The sequence below is a fragment of the Equus asinus genome, chromosome 4 (genome assembly GCF_041296235.1).
Source record: "Equus asinus isolate D_3611 breed Donkey chromosome 4, EquAss-T2T_v2, whole genome shotgun sequence".
NCBI classification, from domain to species: Eukaryota; Metazoa; Chordata; class Mammalia; order Perissodactyla; family Equidae; genus Equus; species Equus asinus.
Genome location: NC_091793.1, coordinates 45,588,699 through 45,606,506, shown reverse-complemented (window position 1 = coordinate 45,606,506; position 17,808 = coordinate 45,588,699). Strand labels below are relative to the sequence as shown.

Here is a 17,808-nt window from a genome sequence, read left to right as displayed (position 1 = left end):
TACCTTCAATGCTATATACAGGCCTTAACATAAGTTAAGACTGCCCTCGTTATCATCAAAAAGTACAGTGATGTCTACTGGATAAAGAGCCCATTCTAGGCACTGTGACAGTATCATGGCGGGCTTCTCATCTGATCAGGCATCTGGCCAGGGAAGAGATAAGCCTCCAAGAATGTTCAACTGGAACGAAACATCATTTAGAAATTTGATCTTACTAAACGATAAGGAATCATAATCTATAAGGGCTTGGCCAGGCACGAGGACACAGATAAAGCACGTCCAAGAAAGGAAATCCTATTTTGCCCCAGCCTAACCCTTAGGACTGCTAATGGAAACCAAAAAGTACTTTAAGATTCAGGGGTGGGAGATTATGGGATTTATACCATATTTTAAATTTTCTGGTCTGTTTTTTTTTGTTTTCCACATACATTTTAACATTTTCCTGAGCCACCATTTCCCTGTTAAGTATGGTCCTCTGGGATGCCTGGGCTTATATAACTTTTCAGAACCTTAGTGAAGAAGGTTCCACTTTTTAGGGCTTCTGGTTCCTATGTAACTCTTCCCCCCAGAAATGACAGTGCAATATTGGGGCTCAGATAGCAACATACCCAATCGCACATCATAGAATAGGCCAGATATGTATGTGTATAAAACACGTTACTTGACCTGGAAGCAAGAGAATACTCTTGCCCACAGCACATGTTTTTGTGCACTACAAACAAAGCATTCAATTCAAGGGTACTTGTTGAAAAACAGGACATAATTAAGCAGTTGGTAAAATGCATTCTTGTTTCCCACTTGCAGATCTCCCAAGAGTCCCTTCGAATTTACCTATACGAGTTTCAGCTTCCCGCTTGCCACTTAGCTTGATAACGACTCAAAAATCATTCCCTGTTTTCAAGGGCTCTTCTTTCTTGTCTGCTCTGTGTACTACAGGGCAGTATTGACACATGGAATTAATGACAGGGTCTGTAATGAAACAACAGTCATGCAAACACCAGTCTGCTCTTTTGATAAAACAGCATGTTAGAGACCTATTCACCTCCCTCTAATTGAGTACTGCATAATAGTTCCGAGCCTTTTCTGTAACATATTTTGTTCTATGATTAGAAAAGAAGAAAAGGGGGGAACCTATGAGACACTGCTTCCTTCAGTCACCCCTTGCTTCATTCTCTGTTTTTAATGAGGGTGGCTGCTATTTAGGCAGGCTCTGTTACATACTTGTTTTGTTGACTTCTGTACAATGTATAACAAAACCCAAGACGGGATAATTGGGAACCATTTCTTTGGCACAGGGATTCCTGCTCTTAATGTAGGGTTGGCTTGGAAAAAAGAACCCTGACATATTAAATTAGCCATTTCATATTTAATTCCTTTTCACATTTGAAAGATAGGATGAGAAATTGGTATATAAAGCATTTTAATTAACACAGAGCTTTTCCAAAAATGCCTGCTAGAATGGAGCCTGTGATAGTTCAGAGAAAGAAGCTCTGTAATCTTTGCTATAATTCCAAATCTGACAGTGCATCTTATTTCAAGATTTCAGCATCACTGGAACAGTCCATAATCCACTGAAGTACAATGGATTTGCCAATAACTTGTTATATTCTGTAAGTGTTTTGAACCCTTTATTCTTATAGAAATAATATGATAACCTTTGGCACTGGTTAACATGTTCAGTTACATACTGTGAAAGAGCGTTTTTTGGGCTTGAACCCTGATTCTTCATCTTTCATTATATCTTTCATCTAATGGCTTCTTAGTGCTGACTGGTTATACCGATCTTGCACTAAGCCACTAACCCAGTATGTAGAAGGGGTATAGTGGCTTATCTGTAGCAAATTTGAGGTTGTCAGGCTGCAACTTTCAAAAAATAATTCTGAGATTCTTCCTTCAGTCTCATCATTGTGCTTTAGGATTGGGTACAATTGGGAAGGTAAAGTATGTGGCTAAAGACATCGTTCCCAAGACAAATTGATATGGCATATTGTCCACACCATGTCCTTCCACTTTGTAAGGGTAATTGGGAGTTATTTACATAGTCCCATAGGGAAGCCTTTTTAAAGCTGGGCTTTCTTAATGTGATCACATTCCATGTAAGAATTTTTTAGAATACCTACAACCGTTCTCTTGTCAAAATAATTAAAAGACCTTATTATTAACATCAAATCATAGCAGTTTTACTGGTTTCCTTCATATAAAGCTGTTTTTGTTTTTGATGTAAGCTATTTATTTAGCACCTGACCTGATATTTGAGAAGGGCTCAATTATGGAATAAAAAAGCAGGAATGCATATCCTCCAAATCTTAATTCTCTCATTAGGTAAATATGCTTCCTGTCTTTGTGCTTTGCATTTATTTAAAATTTAGAATGTCTTATTAAAAATTATCAGACTGACACATTTTTGAGAGCTGTTAGTAATTTTCCAAGATAACAAAAGATCTGGAGTCTTGAAGACAGAGAACCGAGTCCTGGCTATGTCATTAACCAGATGCATAATCTTGGGTCAGTCACTTAATCATTGGTCCCATTTCCTCCTCAGTAAAATACCTCTTGCCCTATCTAATTAATTCACAGGGCTGTTTTAATGTTCAATGGAGATAATATATATGGGAGCACTTTTTAAACTTTAAAGCACTATATAAATATTAGTTTTTTATTATTGTTCTCATTTCTGTTAGAAGATCACATGCAAAGCTTCTAAAAGTATGCTACCCACCTCACATTAAAGAGCATGGTTAAGAAAATAATAGAGAAAGGGGTTAGGGATAGTGCTAGAAGAATAAAATTCAGTTTTATCCTTAGGCGAAGGTGTTCTTCAATATTTCTTGGTAATTCCTCTATAGAACTTTTCTATCCTGTTGTCCAAATTAGCAAAGTAAATACTAATAAGAGGTCAGCATGCCAAATGACACTGTTGAATAAGGCAGTAGAAACAGAAGTTCTTACATGCTCTTCCCAATTGGAAAGATTCAAAAGTTAAGGGAGGAGGCTAACTAAGAAAGCAAATAGCCAGTGGAGATTATTCTTACTTGATGTTTCTCTAACAGACAGAAGCCATTTCAGCTAGTGCTCAAACCAGGAGCTCAAAGTAGTCGTTCCTACTACAGAGTTAAAGGACAATGACTACCAATAGGCAATACAAAGGTAGTGTGACAACCTTCTTAGAGGTGTCTAGCCAGTGGAAGGGCCCTCTACAACATAAAGATATACACTATCAACTTTCTCAAATTAATCCTCTCTGGCCACTTTACGGGTATAATAATATAACTGGATCCAAGTTCCCTTAATTGAACTTCCAAGCAACCTTACAGTGTACTTTAATGATGTAGAACAGTGCTGTCTAATAAAAATACAATGTATGCTACAAAAGTAAGCCATATATGTAATCTGAAATGTTCTAGTAGCCACACTGAAAAAGTAAGAGAAGACAGGGAAAAGTAATTTTAACGTATTTTGTTTAACCCAATATATCAAAAATATTATTTTAACGTAAAATCCATATTAAACATTTGAGATATTTTACATTCTCTTTTTGTACTCAGTCTTTGAAAGTGTGAGTATTTAACACTTTTAGAACATCCTAATTCAGGCTAACCACATTTCAAGGGCTCAAGAGTCACATATGGCTGGTGGTTACCATACTGCACAGCACGTATCCAAAGGATTTTCTGATGTAAACAACATCTTTTTACTTTCATACCTACAATAGTTCTCACAATGCTTTAAAAATTGGATCATGTTTCTGAAATGTACCTGAAAAGCATTTCCTTGACTGATAATAAACATGAGTGTAATCACAGTTGGCAACATTTTTGTAAGCAGAGTAACTTATTTATGAGGAAAAAATTATGTATTTGTTACTTTTGAATCATAAATCATCTGTCCCAGCTTTAGTAAATTTAAAAACAATCTTTGGATTAAAGGGAACTATTCCTATATTTGGTACCTGCATTTATTAAGAAAGCCATGTCCCAAATACTACACAATGGCTGGCAAAAATAATAATAATAATAATTGGATAAGGAGTAGATAAGAAATAGGAAGACAACTATTATTTATTTAGTTACATAAATGTCAATTTTAGAAGATTCTGATAGTAGAATATATAAGCAAAAAGGCAATGCACCTTGTTAAACAGAGACAGGGTCAGGGTTGGGTAGAAGATTAATCAGTCTTGGTTCTAATTAAGGAACTAAAGGGAATTAGAAAAGTCAAAACAAAGCTGAAACTTGAAATATTATTTCCCTTGGTTAGTTTAAGCTTAGGTCAATTAATTCTGTCTTCCCTGTTCTAGAGGAGGCTGCATTATACTATATATGAGTTGTCTGCTGCAGCTCAGGTGAATGCAGTTGCATTAGCCACACTGGACTTGCTCAACCACACACAATCCCCATCCTAATCTCCCCCTTAAACTGCAGGGACTTACTTTTTTTCCAGTTCAGAGAAGGAAAGAGGAGGCGGAAAGGCAGGCAAATTTCATCCCCTTTACTACCTCTGCTTGCACATTAAAAATGTCAAAGGAAGCTTTCTATGATCTCATGCCTCAGGCCTTAATGCTTATGTTTGATAAATGTAATTATTATACTATATTAAAGGAATTATGCACCCCAATATTTAAATTAGCCAGTCATGGGCCAAAGTAGCTTTATGGAGTTCCTTTCTAGCCCTGAATTTTATGACATCTGGTCAAGAAAAAGAACTGACAAAAGTATATTTTAAAGTCTTAAACCATGTAGGCCATTTTATGGAGCAAAAAATTGATCTTCAGATTTGGGGATCAGCTGTGTTCATTATTTCATCATCACACACTGGGGAAACCAGAGGGTAACAAGGCACTGTACTAGCTAGACATGATGGGATGTATAGGGTTCAGATTATTCTTAAGAGAGACTTCCAAATCCACTGCCAATCTCCTTATCTACATCTGTCACAAATACAATCCTTATACGAAAAAAAATCACTTAGAATACTACTAAGTCAGTTGGTATTCAATGGGAAGAAAATGTTTGAGCACCAATCTCTCCAGTGTCCTTGGGAATCTAGCTGAGATACAGCTGCTAAGGTGGTGAGCTCCTTGAGGCAGTGCCTATGTCCAGCATGGAGGCAAAATGGAAATGTAATTTTAATTTTTGCATTGGTGGTTTTACAGTTTATGGTAGTGAATAACATCTATACCCTACACCAGGCTCAGTAACAGTACTCGGCATGACCAACCTTAGTCATCACTTTGGTAAGTGCTTTGGCACGGGCCACTGTTGCTAACCACCATCCTGGTACAGGTCCTTCACATCTGCTCTCCTATGGATGGAAAAAAGGAAGTGTCTAGTGTCCATTCACTGGCCACGTCACCTCCAACCCTATCCTTTACTCACATGCCTTTCAATTCAGGCCCAGGAGAAAATAATTTCATTCTTGAAAAGGAAAGTTTAATCAGACAAAGCTACAGTACACTCTTAACACAATAGAGACTTGGTGGGATGTAGAACGTCCTCAGAGTGACAGCTGAGGGAACTAACCAGTAGCACAATGCTGAAGAGGATGATTAGGAAGTGTTCTGGCAAACACTGACCCAGACAGACACAGTAGCACAGTGGACAGAGCAAAAGTCTTGAGGTCTGGAAAATGAAGTTCCTAGTCTCACTTTATTATGAAGCTAGAAAGAGAATGTATGTGAAAGTGTTCTGTAAACTGTTAAAGGAATGGATTATCACCAGTTATTAGCTTGGAAATGTTCAGGGCAAATCTTTGGGCCTTGCTCCAATGATAAATCTCATAACATTGTATTAATCAAATAATGATAAAACAACCTGAGCTCTTTGGAAGAAAGATGTAGTATGTGAATGCCAAAAATTTATCTTAATAAAGTAAATTTCCCTCTACCTGGAATGAATGGTCATTTTTCCATTTGTCTATTAAATACCTCTTAAACTTCAAGGATCAGCATAAATGCCACCTTCCCTATGAAACAGTCCCTGATTCATCCAGACAGAATGAACTGCTCCTTTTCCTGGGTGCTTACAGTTCAACATAGACCTTATTTTGTCATTATTTCCTTCTACCTTATATTCTAGAATAGATTACAGCCACTCCTCCACTAGAATGTGAGTTTTCCAAAAGCAGACTGTCACATTGACCTCTGAATTTCCTTTATCTTCCTAGCCTAGTGCCTTGCACAGAATAGCTGCTTAATAAATGTTCCCTGAATTGTACTGAATTTAGTTTACTTTGGTTTTATGGCACTTTTTTACCTCAAAAAAACAAAAACCAAAAACCAAAAAACAACAGTGAAAAGAGAGAAGAAACTTAAGACAAACATGTAAGATGCATAAAGAATGGCTTCATTCTTTGCATTCCTGCTTTGGAATGCCCACTGCTGATCTTCATAGAGTTTTGTCATTGTTATTAGTGAGAGCAAATGTTAGAAAGCATACAAAGGCAGACCATGTAAAAAACCCACCACACCATGCAAAAAGTCTATGTGATTTAGGACTGCTATCAAAGTTGTCTTTAGCTTCAATTTTAATAGCAAAATTGGTACCATCAAAGTTACCACAAGACATATTTGCTCTGCTTTATACATGTAAAAATCAGTATCACCTTCTTGATTGAGTTGGACATTTGTTGGGTAAGTACATATCTTCTTTGAGGCATAGATTAAATCAATTGGAAGCTTGGGTAGTTCCCACTTGACGCTTGTGTATTTATTTGTTGGCAGCTTTGAGAATATGTGGATTCCCCAGAGATTAAGAGGAGAAGGAGTGAGCACCGTTTTCTGACCCTGTTACATGGATGCCTTATGAAGTGGTCTTGTCTCTTTCAGTAAGTCAAGTACCTAGATTATGCCACATTACCGTAGGCAGTTCTTTCCCCCATCTCCTACTTTCCTGTCTTGGAGTTTATTTATCCAGGGTATATGAGCCAGTTGAATAGCATCTGTGGTATCTTCTAAGAACTCATATTATTGAAATGAAATTTATGAAAATGAAATTTATGCAACTGAACTGTTTTACTGTCCTAACACACTAATATGCTCCACTCAGGTCCTTGTTAACACTCCCTTTCCAGCTTCTACCAGCTTCTGTTGGTTCTCATCCTGTTATACTTATACCTGTTATACTTATACTGTGTTGTATTAGTTACATCAGATCCTTTTGGAAGTAGCCAAGCACAGATCTTATTTTTATATATTCATTCAGAACTTGCTATTTTGCCTCCTATAGGTTTGCCCTATCAGTATTTTCTCTTTTTGCAACTTCCTTCAGGGAAGGAACATGTCTGTTCTATACAAAGGTATGGAGAACGTCATTTGCAAACAGATAACAAATGTCTTTAGCATAATTAGTTAGCTGTAAATTCTAACCTTCTTGGGAAAGGATGAAAAGTTAAAAAGACTAGCTGGAAGTCATAAATTCTAGTCATACTAGCTTTGTAGATGATGAAGCTACTTACTTCTATATAACTTCTACCACATTACCAGCATCATTTGAAAAAAGTTCAGACTCTGCAAAGTGTCTAAATACCCATACTTGTCACACTGCCCATGTCAGCCTCTTGTTTTTGAACATTTCTACTCTAAGCTTCTTGCTGTGCTCTTAGCCTCTGCTTGTTTCTTTGTCACATCTTTCCCCTCAAGGGTTGGTTTCCTGGCTTTCCCATTCCAGTTGCTACTTCTCTTGACTGAGGGATGCTAGCCTATACATAGCTGTGAAAAAAGAGATGACCAGAAGAAATTCATCTTTAAGTGGCAGCTGCCACCAACACACAGAAGCACTCACTCAAGATGGCTTAAAGGAGATAGTGACTCAATGTATGACTGGAAAATAGAGCACTTCAGGCAAGTGTGAAAGGAATTAATATTTTCTAGTAACTCCTCCAAGATGACTAGTTGCTGATTAGTATATATTTAATTATTTTCAAAACTGGCTATTTTTGGAGGGGAAGGAAGTGTGAAATAAGAAGGGGAGGGGAAATTGTTTTTAGAACCCCTAATTAATACAAGCGCCTGCTTTCGGGAAATCCTTCATTTGAGCTATTCCTCTTCACTTTTTCCTGTTGGGTGCATGACATTTTAGAATTCTTGTTTTCAGCAGCAAACCAAAAAGACAGAATTGCAAACTTGCACACCAAAAATGAAGGGAAAAAAAGCATCATGATTTGGAACAAAAACCAAAACAGACTAAAACAAAAAATACAAGCAGCAGCAAAATCATTGAACCTAGCTCACAGCATCTTTTTGAAGACAGGGAGGTTAGTTGGTTAAATGTCACAGTGATCTAGTAGTTACTATCCTAGCCTTGAGAGTTTAAATGTTTAGGAATGCACATCCAGAAGCGGCACATCTAGAAAACCATGGGAGCCAACAGAGATCGGAACTACCGCTGCCTGAGCCACCCTGTTCCGAGCAACATGGATTTCCAGAGTTGCTGTTCTATGGTAACTCTCAGTGAGAGAGACAAAGAAATAGAACATTTTTGAAACCAAGCAAAAAATGGATGGGAATACAATACCTGGAAAGTTTATCAAGCATGTTGACAAGTTTCATGGCTTCATATTCTTTTTGTTCTTCTGTCATTTCATCTATGGGGTTTGGCATTGGTTCCTCTAAATGACCAGTGATAAGATTAATGCTACAAAAAGAAAAAAAAGTTATGCTGTATGTTTTAAAATTATGCTCTTTCTATACTTTTCTGGTCCAAGTTGTAAATTATAATAAGAAAGAGTATAATAGCCAAAAAATTGGCAATAATAGCAATTTTATGGTATAGAACTGCTATAGGAATTCTTTAAAAATTGACTTTTCCTATTAATTTGCTTTGGAAAATGAGTGATAGCTATTGTTTTTAAAAAAGTAAAACTAACTTGCCAACTTTTTTTTTAAATAAAAAAGGTGCTGCTTTTTAAAAATGTGAAATTTGATTGGTGCCGTTAGGATAAATATCCGTGGATGCACAGCTTATTCATTAATTAGAAGGGGGCAAATGATTTCAGAGAAGGAGAAATCCATTTTGTGATACAGCATAAAGCAAATATGTCAAAAAAATTGAAAAATGATGACAGAGAGGCTGGAGTCTGAAAATGAAAGCATGCCAATTTATAATTTCAGGAAATTAGTCCATTAGTGAGACCACAGAAGGCAATGAGTGTTTAAATAATAAAAGATAAAGCAGAGGAACAATTTTAATTTGATTTGATCTGACCTAGATAAAAGGAGGAATGAAATCTAGCCTACCAAGTGACAGGTGTATCATCTGGCTTTTTGGAAATAGATTTAATAAAGTACTTAAAATGAATACATTCCATAAACTTTGTATGAAGTTCTAATACCAAACAAGCTATCCCCTTAGAAAAAAAGCCACACTAATTTTTTTTTTTGAGGACGTGAAATAAAAGATAATTCTTTCAATAGCTGCTAAATATCTATAGTTAAACATCTTTCTGGAGAAGCAGACAGGAGGTTATAGCATTTTGTACCAGCCAAGTACAGACAGTTGGGTTTTCTTTTTTGCTTGGAACTAACATCTACTGCCAATCTTCCCTTTTTTTTTTTTTTTGCTGGAGGAGGATTAGCCCTGAGCTAATATCTGTGCCAATCTTCCTTTATTTTGTATGTGGGTCACCACCACAGCATGGCTGACGAGTGGAGTGGGTCCATGCCTGGGATCTGAACCTGTGATCCTGGGCTGCCAAAGTGGAGTACGCCAGACTTAACCACTACACCATGGGGCCGGCCCCTTGAAGTACAGTCAGTTTGTTTTTAATGATCAAATGAAATATCCCTGAAAACAGCAAATTGCTAATAAATTGCTTTCTAGGGTCTACAAACACAAATGCTTTCAGGGGCCAAGACTTCAGGATAAGCAAATGAATGAATTGGTCAAGTATAAACAATGAGGAGTGTTGGGGACTAGGGTAAACTGGAGAACAGTGCTAGAGAAAAATATCATGCCAGCCAAAACAAAGACAATGTGACCAATTAGGTCCTCTGGCAGCTAGCTTACAAGCCCTCCCTGCTTTAGACTTTTACTTGGGCAAGTTAACTTTCTTTAATGACCAGGGCTTTTCTCATTTGGAGTAAGAGCTTTGTCACTAGGTACTATTATCTATTATTAAAAGATTTCCTTTTCTTTTTTTACATTCCTCAGAGGCTACATGGCATATGGATTGTTGTGGAAGGACTCAGTGCTCACCATCCTCAAAAACCAGATCTAAAACATCTGTTTTCCCATTCTTGCGTTAAGACCTATGTCTAGAGCCATGGTTAAAAAACTTTTTTAAAGCAGAAGGACTCCCTTCCCCACTTTTTAAACAAATGAAATCTACACAGAAAGCTGATATATAAAATAGACAAAAGTGGAACTGCTTAGGCAGAAGAGGGGATAGGGATGGCCAAGGAGAGTTGGGGCCTAAACCCCTTCGATTTGTCCACACTCATTTGTTTCCTCTTAAGGTGGCCCTGAAGGCACTTTCAGGAACTCCGGGCAACAGCCTGAAAACCCTCAGGCTATCAGTGATTGTTAGCCTTGGCTGTACATTAGAAATACTTAGGAAACTTTAAAGAAAAGGCTTGGGCCTCACCTGAGGCCAACTAAATCTGTAAGTATTTTTTTGTTTTCCTGGTGATTCTGATACACCATGAGGTTAAAACCACTGGGCTAGAGTGCCTACTTCAGACACTCATTATGTGCTACTATTCCTTCTCCTTTTTTTCAGTACTCATAAAAAAAGAGAAAAGGCCTCTAGTTAGTGGCCATTAACAAAAATGCTGAATTGGGGTCATCATATTTCCCAAAAGTCACAAAAGAGGACCCAGACAAGGCTTCTGAGAACTACGGAGTTTTAAGATGTATCCAGATGCCATACTGAAAATGTAAGTCCACCGCTCATCTATTATTTGTTTAGGCATGTAACAATGGGACATGTTTTTACTAGTTTCTCTTCTGCCTGCTAAATTGGAAAAACAACTAGTCTTATAAATAAGTAAAGGTACTTATATTACAGGCACATACCACTCCCCAAGCAGACAAAGGAAATCAGGCCTCAGAGGAAAATATAAGGAAGGTAGATGTATTAATTATGTAGATCATGCTCATTTGCCTCTTGAGAAAAAACTGCTCTCTTCAAGTTCAATGAAGGGGTGATTTAAAAAATCAGATCCACAGACTGTTTTAGAATATAATGACACTAGCACAAGCCATCATGTGCCTTAAGGAAAGAAAAAAATGTGTCAGGAGGACACACTGGTGAGCTCTGTGATATTATGGATACCGCAGCATACAAAGTCAGGACATGAATTCCTGAATCAGGGCACATTTAATTCTTTTCTTGGTTCTTTATAAGGGCTTGGTGTAAATGATGTCCATCTTCCATAACTGACCTCAAGTCCTCTGCTACTAAAAATGACTTAACAGCTTGCTCTGAAATTAGCTATTAAAGTCACAAAATCCTTTGCTTACTGAGCATAAAAGCAGCAGCCAGAAATTCATTCGTACAGAGTAAGAACTTACCATCCATTGCCCATACAGGAAAACATTCCACCCCCCCAGTGTCACTCCAGGGATTCAGGTTTCATTTTTTTTTTTTCCTTTAAAAAGTCATCTCTCCCTCCCCCTGTACTCAGAATGTAAACACCACCACAGAAAACACAAATTGGGGCACTGAACTATGCCACTCTCTTATGGGAAAACGTTAATATGCTGGGGGCAGGAAGCAGACCTAGATGCTCTCTCCCCTCCTACTCCCCACTTCAAACCAGTCTCATGCAGTTTACTACTCAGAGAGGAAGAGAAAACAAATGATAGTCACCCTAACAAAATGATGTGAGGTTTCATAAAATTATTTTTGGTTGAACAAACACTTGCCACTTTTATAACCTCAAAAGGTATAGTCTGAGACTTAACCTTCCAGGTTTCATGGTCTTAACACTGAAATTCTGGGGTCAGTTTTATTTTTTCCAAGACTCTGAGTCTTAAGATGCTTTAAGTACACTAATTATGGTGGATATTTTATTGGGTAATTTTATATTTACTATGATTTTTCCTACCTTGTCTCTGTTCCCTTCCCACATCTTCCCCGCACTCCAATCTTGTCTTCCAATTAGGTGACAAGAAGTACCTAAACTCCTATCTGTGGTATTGCATCGAGAATTCTGTATTGCATAAGGCCATTATATGATCTGACAGCAGCTATGAGCCTGGAGATGAAGACATTGAGACATACTAAAAAGGTAGGAGCAAATGAATGCATAAAAGCTGAGAGAAATTTCCAGACTTTTGCTCTTTCTTCAAATTGTTACATCAGGCCAATGTCAACAGCACTAGGTCACTTAACAAAAAAGAGCCCTGAGCTATATGAAAGTTAACTTCAATCTCTAAAAGTGTAGATTAAATTTTACCCAAAGCATTCTGGTTAAAGAAGGCGCTACCGAGTCAAAGCCTGCAGGGGCGAGGCAGTAAGAAGAACGAAAAGGACATGCTGTCAAACCCAAGGAGCTTAGGCCTGGTATGAGGGGAACTATGACCACTCAACTCCATCCACTGGCTGCCATGTGAGACCGCAGGCCTAATGTTACCAGAACTTCCACTGTCTCAAAAGAAGTTAGAAATCCAAATTTTCTTTTGCGATAGCTGAATTCTAAATTTTGACAAGTAATTAAATTATTTTAAGCACTATGTAAAACAAAAAATAAAAACATAAAACCAAACAACCCAATGTAACATCAGGCAAGTCAAGCAGAACCTACTTGTGGGCTAAATCTAGCCTGTGGCTGACAATTTGCAACCTCTAGGAAAGGCATCAGGGTTTTCAGGACACGGTATTTGGTATTCCTGAGTCCAGACCAGGGAAGAAGAGGGCAGGTGAGGTGGGAAAGGAGACATTATATGTTAATGAAGCTAGAAATGTCTCTCCAGGAAAAACTCCCGAGAATATTTGCCCCCCAACAAAACAATAAAAAGAACAGAGTGGAAATTGGCCATATCCTGATGTTCTTGAACTCCATTCCCTGGCTCCCACTCCCCAACTAGATATAGAGCGTGATAAGGGCAGGAACCTCAATCGCCTTGGAAGCCTAACACTCAGAAAGGGCTGACTGACTCAAATTTATTCAACAACTCAAAAAATTAATTTATTCAACCAAAATTTACTGAGTGCCTACTGTGTGCCAGGCACTATTCTGGGGACATCTCAATGAATGAAAACACACAAAAATTTCTTGCCTTATGAAGCTTATCTTCTAGTGGGGAAAACAGACTAAATGAATTAGTAAATTATAGGGTATGTTAGAAGGCGATAAGTGCTAAGAAGAAAAGCAATATAAGGAAGTGCAAGGTGAAGGGGTGAAGGTAGGAGCACTGCTATTTTTAATAAGGGGACAGAACAGGCTTCCCTAAGAAGATGATATTCAACTTGAAGGAGGTGAGGGAGTAAGATGTAGCTGTTTGGAGAACAGGCATTCCAGGCAGAAGGAAGAGTCAATGCAAAGGCCCCAGGCAGGAGTGTGTTTGGAGCATGACAACCAGTGAAGAGACCAGTGTGATGAGAGCACAAGGAGAAAGGGTGCAAGTACATTCCTGTGAGGACTTGGTTTTTAGCCATTGCAGAGCTCCGAGCAGTGATATTGTCTGACTTATATTTTATAAGGATCATGCTGGCTGCTGTGTTGAGAACAGACTGAAGAGGGACAAAGGTAGAAGTAACAAGACCAGTTAGAAGGCTATTTAAAATGATCCTGGTGAGAGACAAAATTTTAGATTGGACTAGACTGGTAGCAGTGATGGCAGTAAGGAGTGACTAGATTCTGAATGTATTATGAAGGTAGAGACAGAATTACCTGACAGATTTATGTGAATTAAAATGAACTGAATAGAACTTTCATGCTTTCAGGGATGTTAGGGTTTATAAAAATACATTTTCTTTCTCTTATTTTCTATTTTGGTTACATGAAAGAAAGATAACAGATGCTCTAAGAACAGAGAAAACTACTTAAAGGGCATACATCTCTCCCTTTGACTGGCTTTGAGGAACAATATAGTAGCAGTCAAAACATAAGTGCTGACTTCACATCTGCTAGGATGGCTATTATATTAAAAAAAAAACACAGAAAATAAGTATTGACAAGGCTGTGGAGAAACTGAAACCTTGTGCAATGCTGGTGGCAATGTAAAATGGGATGGAGTTCCTAAAAAAATTAAACAAACTACCATATGATCCAGCAATTCCAATTCTGATTATATACCCAAAAGAAGTGAAAACAGAGACTTGAATAGATATTTGTATACCTATGTTCACAGCAGCATTATTCACAACTGCCAAAAGGTGGAAATAAACCTAAGTGTCAGTTGAGGAATGAGTGGATACACAAAATGTGGTATATACATACAAGGGAATATTATTCAGCCTTAAAAAGGAAGGCAATTTTGACATATGCTATAATATGGATGAATCTTAAAGACATTCTCCGTGAAATTAGCCAGGCACAAAAGAATACTGTATATGATTTTACTTATAGGAGGTACTTAAATTCCATTTATATGAGGTTCCTAGTCAAATTCATAGAGACACAAAGTAGAATGGTGGTTACCAAGGGCTGTGGGGAGAGGGGAATGAATACAGTTTCAGTGGGGGAAGATGAAAAAGTTCTGGAGAGGAATGGTGTGATGGTTGCTCAACAATGTAAATATATGTAATGCCACAGATCTGTACACTTAAAATTGTCTATTTTACGTTATAAATATTTTACCCCCAAAATAATAAGGCAAGGGAAAACCACAATAAAATTTGTTTTAGGCAAAGCAACAACAAAATTCTCAAAAAAAACAGGCTCTGGAGTCAGGCCACCTGACCGCTCATGAACTGTGTGCCCTGGACAAGTTACTTGATGTCACTGAGCTTTGGTTTCCTCGTCTGTAAGATGGGGATAACCCTATCCCAAAGGGTTGCCGTGAAGATTAAATGAGATAATATCAGGAAAGTTCTTAGAACAAGTACCTGGCACATATTAGACACTCAATAAATAGCAGCTATTATTATTTTTTTTTTCTGCTTTATCTCCCCAAACCCCCCCTGTACACAGTTGTATATCTTAGTTGCCAGTCCTTCTAGTTGTGGGATGTGGGACGCTGCCTCAACGTGGCCTGATGAGCGGTGCCATGTCCGCGCCCAGGATCCAAACCCTGGGCCGCCGCAGCGGAGCGCGCGAACTTAACCACTCGGCCCCAATAGCAGCTATTATTATTGGCATAAGTGAGCCACTTGCTAAGAAATAAGCCAGAAGGCCTTGGATGATTCAGTTAAATCATCGCTATGGAGCTGCATGTGTAATCTTCATTAACTAAAGAAGCCATGCAACAACTAGGTGTTTTCTGGAGTTTGCTATAGGTAAATTCAGATATAAGACGTTTTGAAGAGACACCAGTTAATGGAGACCGAGGCTGAAAATGCCTCAAGTAATTTGAGAATTATCATGTAAATGTAACACTGATTCTACATTAAAGAAAGAGGGTAAATTATGAAACATCTTAATCCAAGTTTTTACATTCTATTAGCAATGTAAAGAACTAGGATAATGTTGTAGTCATTTGTTTATTCATTTATCAAATCAAATATTTATTAAGTGTCTATCATGTATCAGCCATACAAATATACATACTGAATACACATACATACATGAATACCAAGTTGCACTTAGGCAATTTAAAAAGTTCCAAAATGCCTTTTTAAAATTATATTGCTTTTTAAATGTTTCCTGTTTCCTGTGTTAGGCTGTTGGATTAAGAGTGATATTCTTGACATAAATGATATAGAAAACTATGTTGTGAATCTATAGGAAGTGAAACCTGGAGAAAAGCTCAACACAGTAGATCAGCTAACAGATCTGGCCTTTTGCTAGCCGTTTACTCAAATTGTAATACAAAAGAAAAATTAGGAGACTCAGTTTTGAAAGGGCAAAACTGGTATGACTGCAAATATCACAAAGGCTGGTTAACTTTTGGAACCAGTGTACATGGCAGAAGTGGCAATGATTTCATGTTCGATTCTGGTCTTTGCAAGATCTGAATTTAGATTGTGTTTTATGACTGCTTATAGTAAATAAATTCCAGTTCCCAGTTGCTAGTTAAATCCTATTATACATAAATATAACAACAAAGCTCAAACTAGGCAAAGAGAAAAATCTTCAAGTTCTGGTTTCTGGTTCATTTACTTCAAGCAATATTAAAAACAAAGCTATCTTTTCATTTGTATAGCCCTGATATGTAAAGACAATTATAATGGGACTTAAAGCAGCATAACAAAACCTTGATAAAAGACAAAGTCCCTTGCCTTGTGCTAAAGCAACTATCTATACAGCTGCTGCCACAGCTACTGCTGAGAGAAATATAGTCCAGAAGGAAACTCCCCTGAGTTGCTTGGTACAAAGGTTTAAAGCTTCTGGATGTGATTATGAACTAGTGTGGGGTATTAGGAATCTAAGGAGGTATCCTAGAGTTCTGCCCACTTTGGCCATCCCCTCCTCTGCCCCTCTATACAGCAGCCCTTTACAGACACCTCTTTGGACCAGTAGGCTCCTATATATCCAGCGTAATGCTACTGATCTAAAAGGAGACAAATGTCATTAGGTACACATCTTTCAATTGATGTTTGGAATGATGTACAAATCGTATTAGTCAGTTGTATTATACCACCTAAACAGTCAAGGGGTCTCCGTGCTCAGAAGCATAAAACAAACGGGTATAAAATTTAGAATTTAGAGATTTGGTTTCTTTTTGATACAGGACCAAAGTTTATCTGAAAACTTTTAACAAACATGGCTAGATGTACACCAAAAACCTGTGTGGCATGTAATTCTATGAGTGTAGTTTGTCTAAGTTTGCTAATTGCAGAAAGCCATTTCCAGTCCATTAAATAAATTTATTTTGACACAAAAAGCATTGTTGTGATATTAACTGTCTCTCATAGCCCACGTGTAAGCTCCATACAATTCTTGGTTTCAGATTCCACTAAAGGATTACAGGTTACCTTGGTGCGTTATTCAAAGTCCACTTACATTTTTGACAATGGGACTAGGGCCAACTGGATCAAGGGCAATTTCTCTGCTTCTGCCAACACTAGCAACTGTTGTAAATAAATGCATCACAAAAAAAGCGGACTGTGATCTTGGGAACACTGATTGGTGAGGTAAGCAATCCTTTCAGAGGCTGACTTCACAAGCTTGACCAGATTGGTAAAAAGTTTTCATAACAATTTTTAGGGAAAAAGTTGTTCGAGCTCTGTGGATCACTCCCCAGAGCACAAAGGATTGTCTCGCTTCCAAAGTACTTTATTCACCACCACTTCTACAGGGACCATTTGAATCAGCATTTTAAATTAACAAATTAAACATCCCACTACACTGTTTCACTTGAAAGAGGGAAGATGTAAGAAAAAAAGATGCTAATCTATCTGAACGGGGAAAGTGTGATGCTACGTGAAGAACGCATGCTTATACCTGTAATGAGCAATGTTTAAGAAATACAACAAGATCTCATAATGGTCACTGTTCTGACCACACTCACACACCATTCCTATGAACAGTATAGGCCAGGTCCAAAGGCTGAAGAAGATTCCAGTTAGGAATGTTAAGGCCTCCATATAGAATCTTCCTATGACAGAGAGCCAAGACAATAACAATATCAACATCATAGTCCTTGATTTAAACAAAAGGTGCTCTCCTGAAATCTAACATCATTGCCATAATGTAACACATTTCTATTTCCCAAACTATTGAGAGAGGCTCAATGTTCTTGCATTTTCTCTGAGCTCTTTCTTGAT

General features: G+C 37.7%; 1 protein-coding gene across 8 annotated transcripts in view; it reads right to left on the bottom strand.

Annotated features, from left to right (window-relative positions):
• The window catches only part of RIC8B (RIC8 guanine nucleotide exchange factor B), a 105,279-nt gene that overhangs the window by 7,398 nt on the left and 80,073 nt on the right, over positions 1-17,808 (bottom strand). The window contains exons 9-12 of one of the 8 annotated variants that reach the window (XR_011502686.1): positions 8,511-8,630; positions 5,218-5,301; positions 832-969; positions 4-180 (exon numbers count right to left, since the gene is read on the bottom strand). The exons of 1 other annotated variant lie outside the window; for it this stretch is intronic. Coding sequence is in view for 4 of the 7 variants with exons in the window: in XM_044747106.2 (XP_044603041.1) it covers positions 5,262-5,301; positions 8,511-8,630 (160 nt within the window). In the remaining 3 variants the exon portion in view is untranslated. Of the gene's footprint in view, positions 1-3; positions 181-819; positions 970-5,217; positions 5,302-8,510; positions 8,631-17,808 lie in introns of those variants that run through there. 6 more of the 8 variants (XR_011502687.1, XR_011502688.1, XM_044747106.2 and 3 more) reach the window with 6 other exon arrangements.